At 53.0% G+C, this 16,861-nt stretch overlaps 4 protein-coding genes across 5 annotated transcripts; 1 reads left to right on the forward strand and 3 right to left on the reverse strand.

Moving 5' to 3' along the window:
• Window positions 1-339: 339 nt before the first annotated feature.
• LOC131209440 (eukaryotic translation initiation factor 1A, X-chromosomal) lies at window positions 340-1,610 on the reverse strand. Of its 2 annotated transcripts, none has more exons than XM_058202512.1 (3): window positions 1,544-1,610; window positions 1,163-1,445; window positions 340-894 (listed from the first exon to the last, which is right to left on the reverse strand). In XM_058202512.1, the coding sequence occupies exons 2-3, from the start codon at window positions 1,364-1,366 to the stop codon at window positions 652-654; spliced, it is 447 nt and encodes a 148-aa protein (XP_058058495.1). In that variant the 5' UTR covers window positions 1,367-1,445; window positions 1,544-1,610; the 3' UTR covers window positions 340-651. The 2 variants fall into 2 exon arrangements, with proteins under 2 accessions (XP_058058495.1, XP_058058496.1); XM_058202513.1 differs by having other exon boundaries at window positions 1,163-1,442; window positions 1,544-1,591.
• Window positions 1,611-4,481: 2,871 nt separating this feature from the next.
• On the forward strand, window positions 4,482-8,370 carry LOC131207255 (E3 ubiquitin-protein ligase Arkadia). The gene is made up of 4 exons (XM_058199866.1): window positions 4,482-7,712; window positions 7,779-7,875; window positions 7,946-8,151; window positions 8,231-8,370. The coding sequence occupies exons 1-4, from the start codon at window positions 4,690-4,692 to the stop codon at window positions 8,352-8,354; spliced, it is 3,450 nt and encodes a 1,149-aa protein (XP_058055849.1). The 5' UTR covers window positions 4,482-4,689; the 3' UTR covers window positions 8,355-8,370.
• Window positions 8,371-9,376: 1,006 nt separating this feature from the next.
• LOC131209124 (SWI/SNF complex subunit SMARCC1) lies at window positions 9,377-15,308 on the reverse strand. Its single transcript, XM_058202114.1, has 6 exons — window positions 15,186-15,308; window positions 14,705-14,824; window positions 12,489-14,600; window positions 12,094-12,403; window positions 10,851-11,654; window positions 9,377-10,726 (listed from the first exon to the last, which is right to left on the reverse strand). The coding sequence occupies exons 1-6, from the start codon at window positions 15,306-15,308 to the stop codon at window positions 9,987-9,989; spliced, it is 4,209 nt and encodes a 1,402-aa protein (XP_058058097.1). The 3' UTR covers window positions 9,377-9,986.
• A 598-nt stretch (window positions 15,309-15,906) lies between these two features.
• On the reverse strand, window positions 15,907-16,648 carry LOC131210813 (adenylate kinase isoenzyme 6 homolog). The gene is made up of 2 exons (XM_058204106.1): window positions 16,524-16,648; window positions 15,907-16,437 (listed from the first exon to the last, which is right to left on the reverse strand). Exons 1-2 carry the CDS (start codon window positions 16,555-16,557, stop codon window positions 15,938-15,940), a joined length of 534 nt encoding a protein of 177 aa, XP_058060089.1. The 5' UTR covers window positions 16,558-16,648; the 3' UTR covers window positions 15,907-15,937.
• Window positions 16,649-16,861: the final 213 nt, after the last annotated feature.

The raw sequence follows: 16,861 nt of genomic DNA on the forward strand, positions 1-16,861 counted from the left end.
CCCACTTTCAACGTTGTTGCTGTACGGCTTGCCACCAACTCTCACGCCAAGTAATGCTCAGTAGGCCAAAGTAAAAACTACGACATCACTCATTTAACCGGTCGAGCGCACAACATCGAGTTCTGTGTTCATACGGAACGAACTCTGCTGGTAAAATTGTTTCATAAACATTGGCGTTATCAATACTCATCAATAGAATCGCACGCATTGCTGTGGCACGTCGTGCACGCGCGACAAGTCCACTTATTCTCGCTCACACACTTAACCGGGACACTTTCTCGCTACGTTCCGGGCACGACTATTTCTTTGCACAATGAACGACACCAACACAATTTTGGGGTGATTTCCGGGGTGTTTTGTGTGTTATATAAACGATTTTTCTTGAAATTTTGGAACTTCTTATACAACACCAATACTTCACGGCCTTCGCTCTGTACTGCGCTCCGCTCTCCTGCTACGTCGACGTTTGCGTCCACGCAAACACAATGCAACAAAACAAAGGATATAATTTGATGTAACCTGCAAAACCCACTCGAATATTCTCTGCTTGGGTGCATCAGCGGTTCGGCATCCTCGTGGAGGGTTCTGCGGTTGGCGGAGTTAAAAGAGTTATCGGAACTGCTGCTGCTGAAGATGCTGTTGATGAGCAGATCAGATGTCGTCGATCGCATCGCCCTCCTCCGAAGAGCTGTAGTCGTCACCGAACTCGATATCGTCATCCATGTCGTTTTCGACGAACGTGACCGTCTCATTGATGCGCACCGATTCGGGGAATTCGCCGTACGTCTTCAAATTTCGGGCCTCATCCGGTGTGTATTTGAGAATAACGTCCGCTTTCGAGTCCTGGTAATCGCGAAGGCCGATCAAAATGATATCACCCTGATTGATCCAGACCTACCGAAAGGTAAACAGAGCCGAACAACGAAGACACACACAACCACACGTTAGCATTGTTCCTTCATTGCATGCATACGTGTGTATGGGCCGAGCGCATTTGGCGTTCCCTTGCCATTGGAGGACAATGCGCAAATGCTTGCCAGCAATTTCTGTCAGACCAACGACCAGCACCTATGCGTTCCGGAATGTTCCGAAACGTTGTGCTACTGCTCGTCGCTGTATCGTGTGTCACGGACAGCGTAAATGGTTTTGGCACGGGACTCACCTTTTTCCGCAGTTTGCCACGGATGTGACAGAGGCGCTTCACACCGTCGAAGCACATCGCCTCCAGGCGGCCGTTGCCCAGCATTTTTGTGACCTGTGCGTATTCCTGCTCGTCCTCCTTGAAGATCAGTTCTCGCTTCTCCGACTCGTTCTCGTTCTTACCGCGACGACGATTTTTACCTCCCTTTCCCTTATTCTTCGGCATGGTTCAGCACTGGCGATGGCTCTGACGTTAGGTTCCGCGACCGCACGGTACGGTGAAACTGCAGAATAAACGCAGGCTGCTGCGTGGAGCGAGAAGAAACAACGAAGAAACGGGCCAACTCGAAACAATAGCGCACGTTGTGTGGTTTGTTTCGCACAAAAAATTGCACGAGCTTACCGAAAAGATTGCTGCCGATGGCGTTGACAGGCGCGTGGATCGAAAAAGACTTGCTGACGAACGGCGCGGACTGCGAGCAAGATTTTCGAGCAGCCAGTCCTGTCAAACGGTGAGAGCGAATCGAGCGGCTAGTTCGTGTCGGTCAAAGTAGAGCCAACAGGCCGGCACTAGTAATATGTTCGAAAAAACGAACAAAGCATATCGCTTTTTTTAATCAATCCATTATTAGTTTATCAGTACAATGCTTCAGTATTCGGATCGGAAAATCGCAAAGCTGCTCGAAACCCGAAATTTGGTTTGACTTTTGGCTCCACCTAATATACCAGATTCTGTCGAAAACACAAAACGACAAGAACAGGCACATACACCACCGACACGACCGAGAGTCGTGGCAGAGTGAGAAAGCCGATATGAATCCCCACGGTTACGCGCTGCCAGCGTGTGCGCCAGAAGGTGATGGCAATAGCGCTGAACTAAAGGCGCAGTTCGCGGTGCAAGATGTAAAGTGTCGGATACAAACACACACGTGCGTACTCACAGTCGAACAGATGTGATAGGCACCGTCGGTCCGGACCGTGAGGTCACTCTTTGTGTGGACGGTGCAATTTGTTAAACCCGAAATAATGTGGCCGCCCGCGATGCAAAAGTGCTTCCGAACTCTCGCCAACCAAGTCCCACAGGGCGTATCGGAACGGTGTTGAGTAATTCACCTGCCATCCGTGGCCGCCTGCTTTGCCATTGGTTCGCATGCGTGTGCGTGTGTCTGAGATGACGGGGTTTTTGTTGTGTAGTGTGTCGAGCACAGACAGGACTTGTGCATTTGCGTCTCAGAAACATTCGTCTCCAACTTGTGTTCAATCGCTGTCTTGAAGTTCTTGCCACTGTTTCCGGCCACGGTAACTACGGTCTCGGCACCATTGCCACTAGGCGGTGGCTGCGCCCCTTGCCGCGGGTAGGTGTCAGATGGTGTGCCAAAGAATCCCTTCCTCCGCATGTGTCATCAACGTGTAGCCAGGCACACGGAGACGAAAATACTCTGCTCCCGATTCCCGGCAACTCTTGGTGGGTGGCGAAAATCAAAACTTGCATTCGTGCACGCATCTGGTTAGCAGTCCAAATCTCAGCCAGCGCAGTAAACGGGGGCTGACATTTGCAGGCACTCTGGAGGATTGTTGCTCTGTCGCGACGGTGAACACATACAAACACATTCCCGCCGCACACACACTCACCCACGGACACTTGCACTTGCACTTTGGATACGATAACAGTTCGCAATCCGTGGCAGCCCCATTTCCGTCGTCGGTGTTTACCTTGTAGTGGTTTCGCGTGGCAATCAGAAACCGGGCAAAACGTAGTACGGAAGGAAATAGTAAAAAAAAAAAAGGGTCCAGAAACCGGGAGTGGCTGCTACTGGGTGGCGGCCGACCAAATGGAAAAGTTCAGCTAACACGATCGCAGCAGGCAATCGGGCGTATTTTTGAGAGCAAAAAAGTGATCCCCATTGGAACAATTTTTATTACAACGAAAACCCAAAAAGGGCGCGTCGGTGGCGGCATAGAAATGAGTAGCAACGGTAGAAGTGAACCTGCGTCCCCACGCGCTCCAACTTCCATAATGCGTAGTCCTGTTGAAATCGAATGGCTGGAGGCGGACACTTTCCGCGAACTGCTCGATACTGCCATCCAATCCGACGTCGATGCGGTTCCGGATGCACCGACGGGTATCGACGGTGCAGGCAGTGAACGTGGTGGCACCGTTGGTGGTAAACAAGCACGATTTCGGAAAACCTTGTGAACCACTCTCATTTCTTCTTTCATCTTACTATTCCAGCGGTAAACGATGTCGAAATGGAACCATCACTCTTTGCTGCGGAGAACACACATGAGTATCGGCCGGTGCGCCTGTTGCGGCCAAACCGTGAGTTTGGCTCGTTCCGGACGTACGAGCCGCAGATGTACGTGTACGATTACGCTCCTTCCCGGTACGGCCTGTACTACGGCGGTGACACTGTTGGCCCAGAAACCGATTCCGAATCTCCGCCGCCGCTTCCGCGCCCTCCTCCGCCGCCGGCTGAAACGCCCATCACGCAACCGTCGGCAGCAGTGTTCCCATCGGCACCACGCACTTCCCGTGCCCGTTGCGATGAGTATGCAAACACCTTCCGAGGTTATACTCCGTATCGACCACCCCACCGGGAACGTTTTGGTCGTACGCCTTCGGCGACTCACACCGCCAATGCTTCCTTTGGGACCCACGCTACCCACGGCGGAAGAAGCTTCATGAGTAATAACTCCCACCCTCACCTCGGTGCAACTCCGCCGCCTCCACCGGTTGCACTGGCTTCATCGAGTTGCTGCCGGCACGGTTACCGACGGCAGCATCTTAGGGGCGACGGTGCGATCGATGTGCGACCATCGTCGGAAGCCGAACCATGCGGAAGCCGACGGAATTTGAAACGGTACCACAGTGACTACCAAGACCCTGAGCAGCCCGTGCGTGAAAGAAGTCGAGGAAGTTGTGCTTCAGCGTCAAACTTTGTGCCATCTGCTGTCGTAGTAATTGATGAATCCCCGGCAGCGGAAGTGGTCGCGGGAAGCGGGCAGCAAAGTACAGTGAACGTCATCAAACATGAACAAGTATCCCCAAAACTCGAGCCCGAAACACTTCCAACGGCTCCAACGGTCGCCGTTAAAGTAGAACCGGTGCAGCCTCAGTGCGATGTACCATCGCAGGGGGCGATCAAAATTGAACCAGAAACTGAGCGAACTGAAGCGCAGCCAGAGATAGCTAGCCCTTTGGAAGAACCTCGTTCCGTTGGCAATAGTTCCCCGCCCGCAAACAGTCGCTCCGCAGCAGCAAGTATAAGTACGACAATCAAGCCGGAATCCACCACCGAATGTTCCTGTCAATGGTGTGCAACACGGAGTGAAGATGACAAACGGTCACTGGAAAAACGTTATCCGTATTACCCATGTTCTTCGCAAGCCACTGCCACTGCACCGGAAACACGGGCTTCGACGTCACGTTCTACAATCGATAACGTAAAGCTCGAACCCGTTACCGATCCAGGGCGGGAGGCTGGAAACGGCACTCTCGCAAATGAAACCGAGGTCACGGAAGACACAAAGGTATCGAATAACTTGTCTATGGTCAAGCAGGAACCGGTGCCATCCGGTAGTTTCTTCGAACCCACTTTACCGACCGAGAATGGTAACGGTATCGAGAGGATGGCCAACGAAGACACCCTGGCTAGCTCACCACCAAGCAACGATGCCAGTCGGACGTCAGTTAAGGAACTACAAGAAACACAGCCGGTAGCCGGAAGCTCAAAAACAGAACAGATTTCAAATGAGCCTTCGTCTACGACGGAAGAACCACCACCCGATCCGGTGGCAGGTCCAAGCGGGCTCAACCGTCGCAGTTTTATGTCGTGGATGCGAAATGGAGGTGACGGAGGATCGACGAGTGGTCGTAGTCGGTTTAGAACAAGTGCTCCGTTGCACCGGTCACGGCGCTACCGGAATCCCATTTTGGATAGTAGCGATAGCGACGATGAGTACGAAACGGAACCGGATGACGTTGTTTACATGGGAAGCAGCCCTGTCTACCCGATGGTAATGGAAGAGCGGACCATGGACAGCATGGAAACCGGTGTGGCTGAAGTGGGTGACCGCTCCGGGACGAACGATGACATTGTGGCGACGGAGTCAAACGATAACAAAGAGTCGGCAGTAGGGCACCAGGTGGAGGACAAGGAAGCAGCGCCTCCGGCCGTACCAGATCCGAAACCCACAACCGATGCCCTTGCTGCCCCCGACCTACAGTTGGACTGGATCACAGATACGAGCAGCATTAGTGGGGACAGTGACGATGTCATCATGGTCGAGAACGCATCATCAGACGTCACCCGTGAACCTATCGATCTGACGAACGATTCCGAGGATGACGACTCTACACTGGTACGACCCGAGGAAGGAAACGTCGGCAGTAGTGTCGAAACTAGGGCCGGATCTACGGTACCGTCACGTGAAGCCACCAGTACGGAGAAGATTGTCCCCCCTCCGGGAACGCACAACATGTACCGTGTGCGTTCAATCCAACCAACAATACGGATTAGAGGTTACTCGTCAACCGGGCAGCCAATCTACGGGGTGTACGGTAATGAGCGTCACACCAGCTGGAGGAGTGCTGTCGCATCTGCTGGTCTGTCGGTGAGTCGTACCGAACGGCATCGCATCCCGAATCATCGAGGTTGGGACTCCTACCACTCGGCAACGAGATCACCGTCGTCATCGTCTCCCACTTCTTCGTCGGCCTCACTGTCGGGTGTGCCCGTACGGCATCTCCACTCGTCGGCCAGTTGCAGTCGCCGTTGTCAGTCGCTCCACCGTCAACCATCGTCCTCGGGGACAGTGGACGAAACGTCTTCTGTTCGTAGGTGTGGCGGATGCAACACTGGTTCCAGCGGTTGTGTCTTCGCAACAACTCCCGACCTGCGACCCTCGCGCGTCCATTCGACGTCCTATCCGACGGCGGAGCGATCCGCATCCGCTTCACCCGTGCTCATCGATGGTGGTGATGGTGGCGCCGCCGGATCTGTGATCGACCACACGACCAACGGCAGTTTCGCTGGTTCCAACCATATTCACCACCATCCGCATGCTCAACGTCACCATCGGCGCCAGCAACTTCGTTACCCGTGGCAACGGGGCGCTAGTGATGAAGATGACGATGGTAATTGGACAGTTCGTCGTCGCGGTATCTACAACGTTCCACCCGAGCTGCAAATGGCCAGAACAGAGGCACCCGCTGACGGTGGTACTGCTGCTAATAACCACCCCGGACACCAATGGTTACCGAAATCCGAACCGCGCCCACAACACCGCTCATCCGATCACCCTATTGACTACTCTTCGGCAACGCCAATCAATATGGGCAATTCCTCCCGTGGCGAAACACCACCGATCCGCTTCCGAATGTCGTCGAGGGGATCGGTCTTGCCCCCACCGCCACCGCCTCCACCACCACTGTCGGTATCCGCTGGGGATCCGATGCTGTGCAGCACCCCATCGTCGGCGAGCGGGCGCCGTCCGTCGTCTTCGTCTTCATCGTTGGCGGTTACGAACGATCACAATAACAACCACAGCCACAACAACAATTGCCCGCGCCAGCTGCATACCGTTCCGGACTGGGCGAGTGCCGCCGTCCCGCCCGGCGAACACGAACACGAACGGCCGTGCGTGCAGCGGCACTTTCTGGCGTCCCTGTGTATGGCGGCAGCGCAACCGTATGGGTACTCCGACTCCGGCATCCCCGATCTCCCCGTTCACCGTCATCCGCGTGTTCCGCGTCCTCCGGCATTGTCGTCGTCGTCGTCGGCGGCCACCACCACGGCGGGTCGACTACTCTCCTCGTCCTACTCTTCTCCGACATTATCGCCACATCCGCGCAATAGCTCAACGATGCAGTTGGCGCCAAACGGCGGGGGGTCCGCCGCTGCCGTCGGACCCACCAGTGCTGCCTCGGGCCACGATTACTACCTTCGTTCGCGCCGCTCCGGCACCGACCGCCATGGCGTTGGTGAGCGAGGCACCGTCCCATCGGCCGCCGTTGGAATGGGTCGGATGCCTTATGCGCCTCACGAAAGCCTCTGGCAGCGACAGCACCATACTCAGGAAGCGCTACGGCGCATGATGTCCGTCGACCTGGTGACACCGGCACCGTACAGCGAGCTGCAGCGGCGTCAGACACTTGCCAACTACAGGCCGTCACGATCTCCTCCACCGTATCTACCGCCGAGCCGTTACATGCTGCAGACGTCTCGCAATCCGTCACTCGGCGGCACCGCCAGCACCTCGTCGGGCAATGGCTCCGTGGCGATGGCTTCAGGTTCCTCGACCATCTTTCACCCACTACTGGGCCCCGGCGTGGCGCCACACGATCAACCACGCACGAGTAGTTCCCGTCTACTGCCGGAGGGGCAGACGGGTGACATAGATTGGCAGCAACGAGACGCCGGAGGCCATCTACATCACCACCACCATCATCATCCGGGCACCGCCGGTGGCAGTGGAGCAAGTGGTGCTCCCCTCGACTACTGCTACTGGCAGGGATCCCGGGCATCGCATCGTCGTGCCCGAATGCACACGTATTCGCCGAACGCTCTACGGTAAGTGGACGATTTGATCGCTCCACTAGTACGGAGTTTTATGTGTATCTCCCTTGCCACTTGCAGTCGCGAGCACCAGTACGTGCATCATCACATGTACCACCACATAACGGCGCAGCATTTCCGCGTGGACCCTCCGCCGGGACTTCAGTTTAGCATTGGGGTGAGCGTAAACAGCGGCGACCAGTGTGTTACGTTGATCCTTACCCCGTTTATCCGCTTCCCTTTCGTAGCTGCGTCCCAGTTTGCTGTCGAGCTTGAATCGGTTCGTGCGCGTCATCGAGGACTCGTGCACAAACCGGGGCGCCACCCAGGAGATGATTGAAACCAACACGTTCCCGCACAAGTACAAACAGCTTCGGCTCGTGTCCGAGACGGACGAGGACAGTGAGAAGTGCACGATCTGTCTGTCACAGTTTGAAGTTGATAACGATGTCAGGTAAGGGGTTGGTGTGAAAAGAGGCCCTCTGTATGAGACTGATCCTCGACCTGCTCTCGGTGTCTCGGTTTCCCGCTAGGCGTCTGCCGTGCATGCACCTGTTCCACAAAGACTGCGTGGACCAGTGGCTGGTGACCAACAAACATTGCCCGATCTGCCGGGTCGATATCGAGGTGCACCTCAGCAAGGACTACAGCACATGACATGCAGCGGACGGTGCTAGCGGTACGACGACGGCCTACCTGTACGATCATCCGGTAATGTCGAGGGACGACGAGGACCACGTGGTCGATGACGAAAGCGATGACGATGACGAGCGAGAGAGCAACGACGACGAAGAAGACGCAGAAATGAGCATTGAAGAAGACACAGCCCCACGGCAGGTAGCGATGATCGGTGGTCATGATCCACGACGCCGCTGGAACGATGACGTGTGGATCCGAGATGGAGCGATGATGCGCAACGAAAACCATCCCGACGGCGGCGAGATCCAGACGCCGTCGTCACCCGGCGACAACGACTCTATTACCGCTCAGAACGGTTCTGCCGTCGGTGGGTCCGGGTGTGCTGAAGGATTTTTGCTTTACCTTGAGTAAGGGACAGGCGAGGTCAGCAAAAAGCTCCCCCGTTTACTGTTCTATCGTGTAGCTTTAGTGTGAACGGAGCTCGTTGCATGATTGTAACTAGGTGATTTTTTATTGTTTGTTTACTAATATTCCTGGAGGGAAAGGAAGAGATAATGAAGCGCACCGGCAAATCGTCAATCTGCGGTTTTTCCTCCGCAGGATGAAGGGTGAGAGCGAGCGAAAGATAATGTAAGAAGCTGTAATGAGTTTAGCAATCTTTTTTGTTTCGATCAATGCAAAATAAATGATAGCTACAATGTTTGATGTTTGACGGGTTACGAAATTGTATAGGTTGGATGTACACAACGCTTTTGAGCTCGAAATCTCTCCAATACAACCCACTACACCAACGAGACACGCTTGGCACATCTTTAAGCCCCTTGTCAGTTACACATCCGATCGCGTGTAGCAACATTTTCATTGTTTCAGCTGTACGAACTCGACCTCAGGAATCATCCCTACCGGTTATCAGAGAAAGCAAAATCAGGACTGAATGTTAAATGATTCGACTTGAAGACAGTCTTCAGCTTTCGGCGTCCTTTTGTTCTACACACTGTTTGCAACAACAACTAGAACCCCATTGGTGTATGGTAGTGGTAAGATTGTTTTATTATGCTGTTTACTTTATTCTTATTTTGTTCTCATCTATAGAAAAATGTGGGCAGAGGATTTATCGGATTTGATGTCCAGCTTCCTAGCTTCTCACATCCTAAATGTGTGTGTTTTCTTTCTTCGCGTCGAAAGTAAAAGGCGCGACAGAAAAAAGGGGTCAGAACACGAATACGACGACGACAATCTGATGCTACAAACGGCTTCATAATCTGTATAATGCGCATATCTTCCTTACCCTAGGCAGAGGAATGAATATTTTAAATAATACAAGACAATCTGCGAAAAAAGGTGTAAGGAGAAAGGAGTGCTTACAACACGAAAAGTTATGTAGCAAAGACAGATCGGGAGTGCCAGAAGGCGGTAAAAATAAAATCAAGACACATTCTAGCGCATACACACACACACATAAGTGGGGCTTCCCAACGTCGACGGAGTTAAAAGTTACCCAAAACTACGACCAGGACCAGGCGTTCATCGGGCACTGGCTTGTCCACGACGTCGCCCCCTTCTTCCACCACGACGGCGGCCGCGCAAGGAACAATCCGTTGGCGGATTGATGGTGGTTCGCTTTCGAGGGCCGAGAGTCTTCCTACGGAGTTATGACGAAGGTGGAACCGCCGTCGCGCTCGGTGGTGGTACGCTGGCGGTGGCTCCGTTCGTCGGAAGATTCGGTACTCCAGTCTCCCCGGGAGCGTTGGGTGTCGCCGTCTCTGGTGGCTGGTTGCCCTCCGGTGCCGATCCACCACTGATCGCGGACGGGGGCGTTACCGAAGCTGCCTCTTCCGGTGATGGGGCTCCGATCAAGGATGTGACAGGAAGAGCCGAGGCTCCGGCGCCGCCCACTTGCAGAGGCGCGACCTGTGGCTGCTGCCCTGCCGACACCGACCCCGAGTGATGGTCCTGCGGTTGGGCCGGTTGGTGCTGGGCCAGGGATCCAGGGCCAGAGGAGGGGACCATTGGCACCGCATGACCTGGAGTTGCTTCGGGCAGCACGGGACCTGTCGTTCCGTCGCCCGCCGCCGGGGGTCCCGCGGACGGGGAAGGCGGTGCTGCCACTTGTGGTTGCTGCTGCTGTGGCGTTCCCGCCGGGGGCATAATATTATTTGGCATAGTGCCGTCGGTAGTAGGATTCGTAGAGGAGGGTTGAATGGAGGTAGGAGGGATACCGTTGCCCGCTGCTACTACCGGGATGTGGCTGTTGTTGACCAAGGGTAAGGATGTTGGCGGCACCACCGGAGGGCCCTGGGAGCTGTTGGCCCCAGGCATTGGCGGTACCCCAGGTGCTGTTGCTGCCGGGCCACCAGCGATAGATGGCGTCTGTTGCAGCTTTTGAGCATCTGCGAAAATGAATTCAGCACAAACGCGCGAGACAGAGAAGAAAAAAGCGGTGGAAATGGTTTCCGATTACGAAATGTCCTCTGCCCAATAGTTATTGCTCATGGTTCTGAATATCGGACTCACTAGCTGCCGGATTGGGCATTGCGTTGTGCGGTACGGCCGTGGCAGAGTGTTGGCCTGAAGCAGCTGCTGCTGTCGGTGGACCGGAGACCGCCGTCGGTCCTTGGGGCTGCTGCTGGTGCGGGTGCTGTTGCTGATGCTGCAGGTGCTGCTGCTGTTGTGCGGCCGCTTGCTGCTGCTGTGCCGCTGCTGCCTGTTGTTGCTGCTGTTGCCACTGACCTTGCTCCATCTGGAAGCGCTGGTGGGCTTGCTGGCGGGCACGAAATTCGGCCGCCTTTAGCTGCTCGAGGTGGAACTGCTGACGTTCCTGGATGAGCTGTTGCCGCTGGTACTCGAGCCCTTCCCGCTCCCGTTCCATTGTCGTCTCCAGTTCTTCAAAGTGGCGCAGTTTAATTTCCAGTTTCTTCATTTGTGTCTCCACGAGAAGCGCCACAAGGCTCTTGATTTTACGCTCCTCGACCGCTGCCAGGTGCTTGGCTTTCACGGCAGCAGCAGCAAGCGCAGCAGCAGCGGCCGCCTGAAGGTTACCTTCGTTGAACAGTTTCGGGTCAGCGTTCTCCTTCGCCACTGTGGACACCGTTGTGGGTGCAGTTGCGGATTCGGGCACCGCCGAAGGCGCGTCCTTGTTTTCTTTATCTTTAGCGGGGGCCGTAGAGGTGGTACCATCCGCCGCTTGCGCAGCATTCGGAGTGGCCGCCGAGGGACTGCCCGTAGCGTCCGCGTCGGTAGCATTCTTCGTCTCGGTTGCTGCCGGAGCATCAGAATCGTCAGTTGGTTTAACGGGTTCATCGGTTGATTTTTCTTTCTCTAACAATGCGTTAAGAGCGACCATTTTTTAGGAAATCGAAAATATAATACAAAAACAATTAAATGAACGTTAAACAGAGAAACGGACAAAAACACATCTTAATAATCATAATGAAGTATAATGATTCAAATAATTCCAAAGCGGACGAAAAACAAACGAAAATGGAAAAGGGGCGACTTTGCGAGATGAGAAAGTGTTCCAATTCATCCAGAACACTAAATAAACATTAAACAATCAACACTGAACGAGCAATGAACATTAAACAAACGGACGATAGTAGCAAACTCTAATTACTTCAAAGTGATACGGTCATGATGGATGACAAAATTAAATCGATATAAAATTACGTTTACAGATGAATTTAAATTTAAAAAAAACCAGAATGTATGTTGGACTCGTTTGAATTTTTGATGAAAAGGACGTTCAATGCGCACTCACCGGCTGTGTCCTCTTTCTTCGATACATCCTTCATCTCGACGTCGGTGTTGGTGGTAGGACCGCTGGATGGACCAGCATTCGCCGCACCGCCCGGAGGTGTGCTTCCTGCGCCACTCGTCGCCGCAGAAGCGGCCGTTGCGTTCGCAGCTGGCGATTTGTTTTCCCCTTCTTCAGCTTCCTTTTCTTTCTCTGCGCCGGTCCCAGCAATTCCACTGTTAGTGAGACCGGCATATGGATCGAACTTGCCACCGAAACTCGACTTCTCAACGTTCTTCAGGTGTGCATCCATCATCGAGGCCGGCACTTCATCCTGGTGAAAGTAAAATGGATCAGTCAAACCGCACGGTTAACGGCGTATTGGGACCTTTTTTTGCGCGGCCTATCATTCCTCTTACCTTAATGGCGGCAAACTCCTCCATTGCAGCCTTGGCAGCACTGGCTGCGATGCGCGGATCGACGACAGACGCCAGAAAAGCTACAGTCGACATGATTGGATTACCAGCCTTGCTAAATGGAATTGGCTGGTAAGACAGCGGTCCGAGGAACGTGTTATCATCCTCGAGGTACGGATCTTCGATCGGCAGCCGCAGAAAATGCAGAATGCACTCGTCCTGTGTGCGTGAACCGACGTGTTCGCACACCTTGTTCCAATCGTCTTTGTACATTTCGAGTCCCTCGAGCAGCAGCAACGTTTCCTGTTCGCTCCATTCGCGGGACATACTGGCCGCTGTCCGGTTGCGCATCGCAGCCGGCTTCCTCGTGTATTGATCCAATCGGAGACCGAACTGGCCATTCGGGTCGGCGCTGGGAGCGCTTCCCGGTTCCACCTTGATACCATCGGGACCGATCATTCCAGGCGCAGCACCTGGCCCTACCGGTGGTACCCCACCTAAGCCCGGTGCACCAGCGAGCATTCCGCCGACCACACCAGGACCCAACGGTTCAAGATCTTTCTTTTCGCCGAGCGGCTTCTTGTCCAGATCGAGCAGACTTTTCGCCGCCGACGGTTGCGCCGTCTTTGGCGGATTGATTGGCTGCAACCCGGACGGGGTATCGCTCAGCACGTGGAAGTGTGACGTCGGCGGTGGTCCCATGGGCGTGGGGCGTGAATCAGCATCAATCTGATAGTTGATCAAACCCCACTGCTCCAGAAACGCATGCACACGCATGATTGCGCACACGTCTCCGGCCAAGTTGCGCCGACAGGCCGTGCTCGTGAGATACTCGGTTGGATTGAGACGGTACGTGTCGATCATAAAGTTCCGGTACGCCATGAAAATTTCCGGTGTTTTAGATTTGTTTTTACCATTGAAGAACTCGGGCAGGGCACGCTTTTCAACGACATGGATCGAATTATAATCAAACCAAGCTGCGTACGACGGAACGATGATGTGATGTGTCTGCTCCGTCACATTGTCCTCCAGGTCGTCCTTGCCTTGTGGGAAATCCTGCGTATTACTACTGTCACTTGTCTTTCCGGCTTGACTATCCTCTCCACCAGCTGCCCCACCGCCACCGATTCCACCGGGAACAGAACCGCCAGTTCCTGTGGCACGATCCGCGTTCGAACGCTCAACATCATCGTCCAAATCCGTCACAGTGGCATACTTCATCGGCAGCATATCAGGGTCACGCTTCGGTTGGGGCGTTGCTGGGCCAGATGCCAAATTGCTGGAACCGGCTTTCACTTCAGTGATGTTGGTTTCCGGGACCGGATCTTCCATGTCCTTTGTCAGATCTTCAGATTCCTCGTCGTCGGCACGTTTCTTTTGGAAGGCGGGGGAACGGTAGCTTTTGCGCTTGCCACCCTTCGCCGCCGGCGATGGCGATCGTTTACGTTTCGAGTTGACCACCTTTGGCGTTTTCTTCACCTTATCCTCGACACCGGTAGACATGAGATCCTCCACGCCTAGCCGATGCGGATGCACCTTCTTGCGACCCGCTTCGTCTACCTCGTAGTCCTCCTCCGACATCCACTCATTGTAATCATCTAGATCGATCACCCATGAAGCGGAGACACGCCAGCGCTCAGCGGGCGATGCGGGGCTGTCGGGGATGTTGTCCGGCAAATCGAACGTGTTCGGTACCCAAGTGTCGTACGACTCCGGGAAGTAGTACCAATGGATCATGACGTGCTTGTCGCGCCGGAACATGGGCCTCGCGTAGTCCTCCGGCAGTGGGTCAATCACCGGATAAATGATGTGCGTCGCTTCCTCTTCGTCGTTCGTAATTTCACCTTGGTGGTTTGTGACGATGTCGTTAATTTTGGTCGCTGTCGCTCGGTCCACCTCTGGCCGGATGTACACCATTGGCAATCGCATGCATTCTGCCTCAATTAGAGCCGTCTCGATGTCCAGCACCATCTGACCGATCGGATCCTTGCGCATCGGATTCTTGTTCACGGTGAAATCGAACTTGCGCCAGCGCTGCTCCGCCTTGTATCGGTACATGGTCGATAGGATGTGGCAAAGGGCGCCGCCTGGCTTGAAATCCATAAAATATCGAATCTACGAATCGGAGCGAAACAAAGCAGAGGAACGTGATTGATTTGTGATTGATTTGTACCGATCGAAGTAGAATAAACAGCAGATTCAGTTCTCGTCCGTCTTACCGGCAAACGCGTCGTCGGAGGGTCCTGGGAGTTCTTGCCCAGCTTAGCCTCTTGGTACTGAATGAATTGGATGATGAGATGAGCTAGCGATTCTTTCGTCGGTGGATCCGGTGCGAGGTTCTACAAATGTAGGATTAAAGCAAAACAACATTAGCAAAACTAATAACATTGCAACGCAATGTTCAACAAGCATATTAACATAAACAGAGGGAGTAAAATTCCTTTTGACAGATCCGGACGCCCGGCGGCATCATCACGCCACGGACATGAATCTACATAATGACGCAAATCATGTATTCTTTCTTCTTTGCGATCTCAATCTATCTAACTGCGATGCTAGATTTTTCATCCGAAAACAGTTCAGTTATCAGCTTTTTTGCGGAGAAACAAGAGTACGACCAATGCCACTTTCATCAGCATCTCGACGTTGACAAAATGGCTCGCAGCTCGCCCTACCCAATACAAACGCAAGACACCGTACCTTCTTGCAATGTTTCTGCAGCCACAACCGCACAGTTTCGAAGCCCTGCAGCGTTTCCGGTGCCGTGAAGAACTCGGCATTAGGATTTCCATCCTTTTTCGGCCCCAGAGACACCATTTCCATGGGTTAAAGGGATTTAGTTTCGCCACCGACACTTTTCACTGCGACGCTTACGAATACTTTCTTTCGATCTTTTTTTGTTTATGTACCGCAAAATGGTGAACTGACAGGACGCCGTACAATTGCTGTTCAGTGGATATGTCGACACCCGCCGCTGACGGCGTAATCGGGGACAATCGTCCAAGTACGGCGTTGCTTGCGATAAAATAAAGTCGCTTTACCGCTTTCAACCAAACCACTTTAACTGTCCTCTGAAGGGGCGGTAATGTAATCAAACTATTTATTCTTCTTTTGGTAACACGTAACCACTTTTACACACAATACACCAGCACACCGAGAGAAGACCATTTCGCTCTAACCAACAGCAGCAGCAACACTGACTGGTTTCGCTGTCAAAGATGTCGACTATAACTCAAGGTCGACATTAACGTGAAATATTTCAATTCATGAAATAAAAATGTTTAGTTTTTTTTGGGCGCATTTTTTGTCGATCACAATTGTGTATTAGCCTGTTATTATATTATCTTTAACTCAATGGGTGATGTTATAGCCCATTGTAACCGCGCATCATCTTCTTTCATTTACTATGTAGTTTGCATGCCTAAAAACCCACCGACAGCGGTGTGCAGATGTTACTTTTTATTGCTTTTCTTCTTCCATTCCTCCAACCAATTGCATATCTGTTGCACATTGGCCGCTTGATCGGCAAGATCGTTGTTTTGTAGCACGAAAACTATCTCCTTCCGATAGGAATCGCGGGCCTCTTCGAGGGGTGTCTGGAAAATTTCACATTCCATGTTCGACTTAAGCTTCCGTTCGCTGTACTCGCGTTGCCGCAAACGATCGTACAGCACGTTGGTGGAGCAACACGTTACGAAAACGGCCGCAAACCAACGTTCCGGAAAGAAATCGGAACTGTGGTATTCGACGATGTTGCCACCCCGTTGCAAGATGGGCTCAAGTAAGTCCAGCAATCGGTCCTCGTCCATTACGGGACACTCCAGGTCGTCGTCGTACTCCTCGACAAATCCATTGTCGATTACGATCTTGCTGACGTTCTGCAACGTAAAGTCAGGTGCCAGCTTCTCTTTGAGCAACCGACACAGTTCCGATTTGCCGGTGCCGGGTGTTCCTGCAAAAACGAAGCAAACAGGCCGACCACTTCCGGGTTGTTTTAATCGCGTTGCAGTAAAAGTGTTCTTGATTCCACTTACGCACCTGTAATTAGAATATTTGGATTTGGCTTTGCCATCTGAACGAGCACTCCTACGGTTCGGCAGCCCTCGGAAACAAGCAGTACAATCCGCACACGATGGCCTACAGCGGCGACATTGTTGTTTATATTCCCGTCGCACTTGACAGGTGTAAAAAGGCTTGCTGTCAGATTGAATGTAAAATATGAAATTTATATGGCTGGTCGGTAAGTTCGTTCGACGAAATTAACTTTATCTGTGCTAAACGAAATTAACTTTATCTGTGCTGTGCTAAAATTACAATCAATCAGTGGCACATTCATTTTGTGCAGTTAATAATGTATACCGAATGTGCTCGACGAG

This window comes from Anopheles bellator, chromosome 2 (genome assembly GCF_943735745.2).
Source record: "Anopheles bellator chromosome 2, idAnoBellAS_SP24_06.2, whole genome shotgun sequence".
Taxonomy (NCBI): Eukaryota; Metazoa; Arthropoda; class Insecta; order Diptera; family Culicidae; genus Anopheles; species Anopheles bellator.